This window comes from Lepidochelys kempii, chromosome 6, assembly GCF_965140285.1.
Source record: "Lepidochelys kempii isolate rLepKem1 chromosome 6, rLepKem1.hap1, whole genome shotgun sequence".
NCBI classification, from domain to species: Eukaryota; Metazoa; Chordata; order Testudines; family Cheloniidae; genus Lepidochelys; species Lepidochelys kempii.
Window position 1 is genome coordinate 96,233,340 of NC_136385.1, and position 7,936 is coordinate 96,241,275.

General features: G+C 41.0%; 1 protein-coding gene across 1 annotated transcript in view; it reads left to right on the forward strand.

Annotated features, from left to right (window-relative positions):
* TSHR (thyroid stimulating hormone receptor) overlaps positions 1-7,530 on the forward strand; it is a 208,420-nt gene extending 200,890 nt beyond the window's left edge. The window contains exons 10-11 of the mRNA XM_073349347.1: positions 4,168-4,356; positions 5,789-7,530. Of these exons, the coding sequence (XP_073205448.1) occupies positions 4,168-4,356; positions 5,789-7,190 (1,591 nt within the window). The 3' untranslated portion in view covers positions 7,191-7,530. The remainder of the gene's footprint in view (positions 1-4,167; positions 4,357-5,788) is intronic.
* Positions 7,531-7,936: the final 406 nt, after the last annotated feature.

Sequence of the window (7,936 nt, forward strand, 5' to 3'; positions counted from 1 at the left end):
GGACTAAAACCTGATCCAGATCATATCCTGGCAATTTCAAATGCTCCTCCTCCAACAGATTTGCAAACCTTACGTTCCTTCTTGGGTCTTACCTCCTGGCTTGCAAAATTCATTACCAATTATGCTTCTGTCATTGAACCATTACAGGAATTACTATGGAGAAGTTCAACCTTAGTGTGGACAACGGATGCACAAGTTAGTTTCAAAATGGTGAAAGACGTGATTGTACATAGTCCAGTACTTGCACTATTCAGTCCTGCATTGCCCACAATTGTAACTACTGATGCTTCTGATTATGGACTTGGGGCTGTTCTCACACAACTGCATGAGGACAACACGGAGAGGACTGTTGTATTTGCTTCAAGGACACTAAGTAATGCTGAGAGAAAATATTCTACAATCAAAAAAGAAGCACTTGCTTGTGTCTGGGCTACTGAAAAATGGAGAGCTTATCTGTGGGGCCGCATGCTCAAGTTGCACACAGACCACAGCCCTTTGACGATGTTGCTTACCACGAAAGGACTGGGAAGAGCAGGATACCATATTGCTCGATGGTCTGCAAGACTATTCTTTTTCAATTATGAAATGGAATATAAGCCTGGAAACCAAAATGTGGTCACTGATTGCCTTTCTTGCCTGCCTTTGCCTTCACCAGATGGTTCACCGGAGAATGAGGATGTAGTGGTTGCGCTTATTACAAGCACTCTCACTGCAGTTACCAGAGAAGAATTTCAAGCTGCTTGTTCAGCATGTCCAATTCAACAAAAACTATGGGAATCTCTGAAAAAGAGATGGCCCAGTCACCCTAAAAACCTTGACCCAGTTTTGCTGCCTTATTTTAGAGTTCATGATAAACTTTCTTTGTTTGATGGCTGTGTGCTCCGAGGTACACACCGGCTCCTTGTGCCAGAAGAATTACAGTCAAAACTCATACACCTGGCACACAATACTCATCAAGGAATTGTCTGAATGAAACAATGACTACGGGATCTGTATTGGTGGCCAGGGATGGACTCTCAAACTGAAGTACTCATAAAATCCTGTGTCACTTGCCAAATTCCAGATAAGACAGCAGTGGCATGTGCCTTTCCACTACAGCCTGTTCCTCTTCCTGAATCTGCATGGGAAAAAGTGGTGATTGACATTGTTGGACCCTTTGATACTATTCCAATTGACTGCCATTATGTCATCACTTTAATAGACTATTTCAGTAAATGGCCTGAGGTAGTGTTTATATAGCAAATCTCTTCTGCTACAGTAATTAAGTTCCTCTCTTCAGTTTTTAGCAGGGAAGGTAACTCCAAAGAACTGGTTTCAGATAATGGTAGTCAATTTACTTCTCTGGAATTTGAAACTTTTCTAGCACAAAGGAACATTTTACACAGAAGGTCATCCCTATATTACCCTCAAGCCAATGGGGAAATCAAATGGTTTAACAGAAGTTTGAAAGAGAGTTTGCAAACAGCTAAACTGGAAGGGTGATTGTGGATACCCTTCACTGCTGATTTCTTGCAAGCATACCAGGCTACACGACATGCCATAACGCAAAGATCACCCACAGAGTTACTGCATGGGAAACAGATGACCACTAAACTGAACATTGTTGGATTGTTAAAGGCATGACCTGATGCCCCAAACGAGGATGAGGTGAGAAAAGCAGTTGAACAGAACCAAGCAAAGTCTAAGGCTTTCACAGACTAGCGGCGGGGTGCTAAGGAACCAAAGTTTGAGTGTGGTTCCTTCGTTAGAATATGAAAACCAGGAATTTTACGCAAAGGGGACCATAAATTCACAGCTCCTCTTAAAATCATAGAGAAGAACGGACCTTACACCTATTGACTTTCTGAAGGGCAAGTATGGAATGCTTCTTATCTTGCACCTGCCTATGCACCAAGAGGAGATTATGCCAACACCCAGGCTGCATTGGATGACTTCACCGTAGTACCAACACAGCAAGACATTGCACTGGAACTGGGGATTGAGAGATGGCCTGTCAGACCCAGACGACCACCTGTCTGGACTAGAGACTATGTTATTTAGTATCTACAGTATTTTCAGTGTAATATTTCTGCCAACAGTATAGTGTCTTGTTTCATGTTTGTTCAATAATGTTTATTTTAATTGGGAGAGTTTCTTCAGAGAGAAGGGAATGTGGTGTTTAGATGTTGCTTGTAATTATTAGAATTGGGAGCACTGGCTGTTGGGAGTCTGAAAAGACAGGAAACAGGAAGGAGTGGGGAGGAGTTGAGAGGCTAGGAGAAAGCTACAGAGGGTGCAGCAGCAGCTTAGTAAAGAGGTTTCCACTTTGAAAATAAAGTCCTGTTGAAGCTTGTTAGTACCTTTCCTGGTTGATACAACAAGTGAGCAGGCACATCCCAAGAGCGTGGTTCTTTTACTGATAACTGCTAAAAGTAACACCACTGTTTATCCGAAAAGGAGAAACAGAAAAGGTCATTCTTCCCAATGGAGAGCCACTTGTGTGGGGTATTGCCAGATGGGAATGGGGTTGCATTGTCTTGCTCATCCATTCACTCTTCTCCCAGTGATGACATCTGCACAAATCTTTTGTGAGGGCTCAGGGCACAGGTTTTTGGCGAAGGGGAAAGAGATGCATTTTGCAATGTTGCTTTGCACCACATGTCTTTTCCAAAAGCTCATTATTAGTTCTTTACCTGTCAATTAGGGAATACAGTGCACAGAAAATACACTTTTATTTACATGATTAGAATCATGTTCTTTGTTAATAAAACTCTTGAAATAGCAACACTTGACATTTGCCATCTTTCTTAATATAATACAGGTTTAATATGAGCTCATGTTGAGCTTGTGAGGAACATTGCTATAGCTATGAGAGTGTTTTCTCTTAAATTGGCATATGGTTCAAGAAGCACCACTAGAAGCTAGAGGGAAAATAGCAGAAGGAGAAACTTTGTGTGTTTAAATCTACATTTTTATTGAATTTTTGTGTGTTTTGAACTATGAGCCTTAAAAGCCTATTTTAAAAGGTTTTTGTCATTCATCGTTTGCCCAAGGAGGTAGCAAAGTAATCAGTTTTAAAACCTTGAGGATGGAAAAATGGTATACAGATGTGCTAAAGGGAGCAGGGAGAAGATCAAGCGGTGGCCAGCAAATCTCTCGGCCCACACTGCATCCCGCAGCCCCCATAGGCCTGGAATGGTGAACAGCGGCCAGTGGGAGCGGCGATCGGCCGAACCTGCGGACGCTGCAGGTAAACAAACTGTCCCGGCCCACCAGTGGATTTCCCTGATGCGCCGAGTGCCAAAGGTTCCCGATCCCTGTCCTGCTCAAATTCAGATTATAGCTATACCTAGCTAACTCTCATCAGCAACTGCAGCAAATGATGGCATCAATTCTGCAGATACTTCAGTATGCTCTTAACTTCATGTGCATGAATAGAGTCAAGTGTGTAAAGTAATGTGTGTGCTTAAAGCCTTTGCAAAATCAGGGCCTGTGTGAATTAGATGAGCAAATGATACTATCATATCTGCTTCTGTTTTCAATTGTCTCTCCAAAATGAGCATGTTCTCACAGATATTGAATCTTTAAAGACTTTATTTTCAATTAGAAAGGCAAGCTGGAGCACTGCTTCTGCTGCAAGGCTTATGAAGACCATAGCTGAGGGCCACCAATGGCAATCACAACACTGTCTATGCAAAAATGTGTTTGAAATAGAAAACCAGTTTTAAAATTATGAAAAAAGAGGCTCTTTCAAAGTTGTAGCAATTTTTCAGGTTTGTAAACCGAAGAATAAATTAGGGAGATTATGTCATCTCAAACAAGTTGTACCCAGTGTCTCTGTGCAATCATTAATTAAAATAAACAACAAAAAATAATGCCCTGGGCTCTGTGCCAGCTTGGATTCATTCATCCCATTCACTGCACTTTCATTGTGCATTCATGCAGCCAGACTAGTTGTCTGGCATCATGATGCTGGGTGCCCTCTGAATGCTGTTTGGTGATACCCAGTTGGCACATTTCAGGCAGCATGCCAACTCCTGTCCTCACCTCCCTCATGTGTTGTTGGTTGTGTTTTAGTTTTGTTTTTTGTGCTGCAGCTTTCTGTGCAACTCCTAAAGTGCTTTGAAGATCTTAAATGTCTCACTCCAATCATTTCATTTGCTGAGGTTTTATTCTTTCTTTACGCAGTGATGTCTCCCGGACCAGCGTTGCTGCCCTTCCAACAAAAGGACTGGAAAACCTTAAAGAACTGATGGCTAAAAATACATGGACACTGAAGAAACTACCTCCTGTAAAGACTTTTCTTCATCTAATGCGAGCTGACCTGTCGTATCCAAGCCACTGCTGTGCTTTTAAGAACTGGAAGAAAACCAAAGGGTGAGTGTTAGCAACTTCGATTAAATCATAAATCATATAATTAAAGAAGGATTAATTAATATTTTAATATATAATAAATAATGTCATAATTCTAGTTAATGGGTTTTGTAGCCATTTTTTAAAATTATATAGTAGTGCAGAGGGACAGGTTTCAAATTAATAAAAAGATATACTTTTTCACAGAATACATAGTTAGCTTGTAGAACTCATTGCCACAAGATATTTTTGAGGCCAAGAGATGAGCAGGATTCAACCCAGGATGAGATGTTTTTATAGATAACAACAATATCCAGAGTTGGTGTAGTAAGGATTTTAAAATAACCAAAAGTCTTGGAAGGGGCATAAAACCTTGTGCTTCAGTCAGCCTCTAACTAACTCTAACTCTAACCAAAAAGGTGAGGAGGACATTTTCTTTGTGGCCAGGTTATTCCATAATTGTCTTCTGCACGGTTGCTTGCCTGTTCTTCTGAAGGAACAGGTGCTGGCCACAGTTGGAGACAGGGTACTGAAGTAGATGGACTGCAGATCTGATCCAGTCTGGCAAACCTATGTTCCTATAAGTAAAATTTAAACTTTAATGTAATTTGAGAGAGACTGTCATTTCAGAATTCAAGTTTAGATTTAAATGCAAACTTCTCCAAAGTTCAGAGCCAAGGGTCTTGCTCAGGCCAATCTCTGATACATGAAAAGAAAATAATTCCTATTTATAGAATTTATAGGATACCTATCATATTTAAACATTGGCATAGATAGTATATTAATGGAATTCACAGATGATGTTAGGTCATGGAGGAGTTTCAAACATCTTTGAGGGCAGAGAACTACCACAAAGGGATGTACAGAGATTAGAAACATGGGCAGAAAGAAACAAAATGAGATTCTCCTTTGAGAAAAGCAGCTCTAGTACATCTGGTGAAAGTCTGAAAGACAGTGAATGGGAGGGAGACGGCTGGGATGAGAAACACTGAAGGAAGTGTAGGGTGATAGCAGTCAGCAAATTCAATACACATTTGCAGAATGTTGTTGTAGTCAGAACATTGCTAATGCTATTTGGGGCTACATAGAAGCATTGCATCGTGGAGCAATGTAATAATTAGAGCCCCATGTTTTTCGCAACTACAGAATAACACAAAATAAAACTAGAAACAACATGTAAAATGAAAAAACCCTGCAGTGACAATCTCAGTGACTCCTGTCCTGCAGGGCTTAGCCTGGCTCCCCTCGCTGGTTATTCTGACCTGACATGTAAGATTGCAGCACCACTCAGATTTGGCCTGGCCTCTCCTCCATCATCATGACACGGAGCAGCCAGATAGTTACTTGCTTTTGAAGCTGAAAGAAACTCAAATGAAAGTGTTTCCCTTATCATACATGTTGTATACAAAACGGAACTGCAAATTCCAGTGATGATTTCACACCTGTGCTCTTTCAGAATTCTGGAATACATGATGTGTAACCAGACCAGCAGTCACAGCTTTCGTAAGAAAAGATCCGTCAGTACCTTCAATGGCCCTTTTTACCAAGACTATGCAGAAGAGGATGCAGACCGTACTGACACAGTGTATGCTGAAAACTCCAAATTCAGGGATTTTCATGGCAACTCCCACTACTACGTTTTTTTTGAAGAGCAGGGGGATGGAGATGTTGGGTTTGGCCAAGAGCTCAAGAATCCTCAAGAGGACAACATCCAGGGGTTTGACAGCCATTACGACTATACTGTCTGTGGTGGCAGTGAAGACATTGTGTGCACTCCAGAGCCTGATGAGTTTAATCCCTGTGAAGACATAATGGGCTATAAATTTCTAAGGATTGTGGTGTGGTTTGTGAACCTGCTGGCTATCCCGGGTAACATTTTTGTCCTCTTCATCCTTCTCACCAGCCATTACAAGTTGACTGTACCACGTTTTCTGATGTGCAACCTGGCTTTTGCTGATTTCTGCATGGGACTGTACCTTCTCCTGATTGCTTCGGTGGATCTCTACACTAGGTCAGAATACTACAACCATGCCATAGACTGGCAGACTGGGCCTGGCTGCAACACAGCTGGCTTTTTCACTGTCTTTGCCAGTGAGCTTTCTGTATACACACTGACTGTGATCACCCTGGAGCGCTGGTATGCCATCACCTTTGCTATGCGCCTGGACAGGAAGCTTCGCCTTCGGCATGCTTTGGTCATCATGCTGGGTGGTTGGCTCTCATGCTTTCTTCTCGCCTGCTTGCCCCTGGTTGGAGTCAGCAGCTACATCAAAGTCAGTATCTGCCTGCCCATGGATACCGAAACACTGTTGGCTCAAGCCTACATTGTCTTTGTTTTAATTTTGAACATCATTGCCTTTATCATCATCTGTGCCTGCTACATAAAAATCTATATAACTGTGCGAAACCCTGAGTACAAGTCCGGAGACAAAGACACCAAAATTGCTAAAAGGATGGCTGTGTTGATTTTCACTGACTTCCTATGCATGGCACCTATCTCATTCTATGCTTTATCTGCCATTATGAACAAGCCCTTGATAACAGTCAGTAATTCCAAGATCCTGCTAGTGCTGTTCTACCCACTCAATTCTTGTGCCAACCCCTTCCTCTATGCTATTTTCACCAAGGCTTTCCGAAGGGATGTCTTCATCCTGCTCAGCAAATTTGGCATATGTGAGCATCAGGCTCAAATCTACCGGGGCCAGACAGTCTCAGCCAAAAACAGCAGTAGTTCTTATGGCCAGAAAGGCAGCCGAGGGACAGGTCAGGACTACCATGACCCACATGATGACTATCACCCTGAAATTGCGATGCAAGAGCAAATAGTTGTGGAAGACTATATGCTGACTGTGTTATAGCACCTGAAAGCATCACAACTGCAGTGCAATCAATCAGATGGTAATTTACTGATCAAAAAAAAAATCCAGTGATAAGATACAATTTTTCCTAGTTGTTTTTGAGGAACATCTGTAGTGATTTTTCTTTTGAGTGAGCCATTCATTTGACTCTCCAATCTTATACTACTGTCAGTGTAAGAGAGAAGGTGCCAGTTATGATGACAATACTGGAAGCATATATGAACACTCAGTATAAATCAGAAAGTGAACATATTTATATGAAATTTTAAACGTTCATTCTTCTCTAATTGGCTAAAGGGAAAGGGAGACAGCATAAATTTAGGGGATACTTGTACAAATAAAATAGGATTTTTAGATTTATAATTAAAGTGGAGTTAATAAAAAAATAAAAATTATATAATGAATTTTTCAGGTTCTAGGTCAGATTAGTCAGGCTGGCTTGCTTGCTTTTTTTTTTTAAATCAAAAGATTTATTTGTTTTTCTAATTGCCAGTTTTATGAACTGGGTTCTTTCTGCTCCTATTATCATCACTTGTAAAAAAAATTCAGCAGTTGGAATTTAATTTACAATTTTGTTTAAAATGTGTGAGGCAGAATAGAATCCAGCTGGCTTTCCCATTGCTCATGTTGCCTCACTAGGTCAAACAACAGTAAAAACCATTTTTAAAAATAAGTTAAAGAGCAGATAGTAAGGCTTTAACTTCTTTTTTCTTTGTGTGTAGGGAAAAACTTCCCGACTCTCTCTC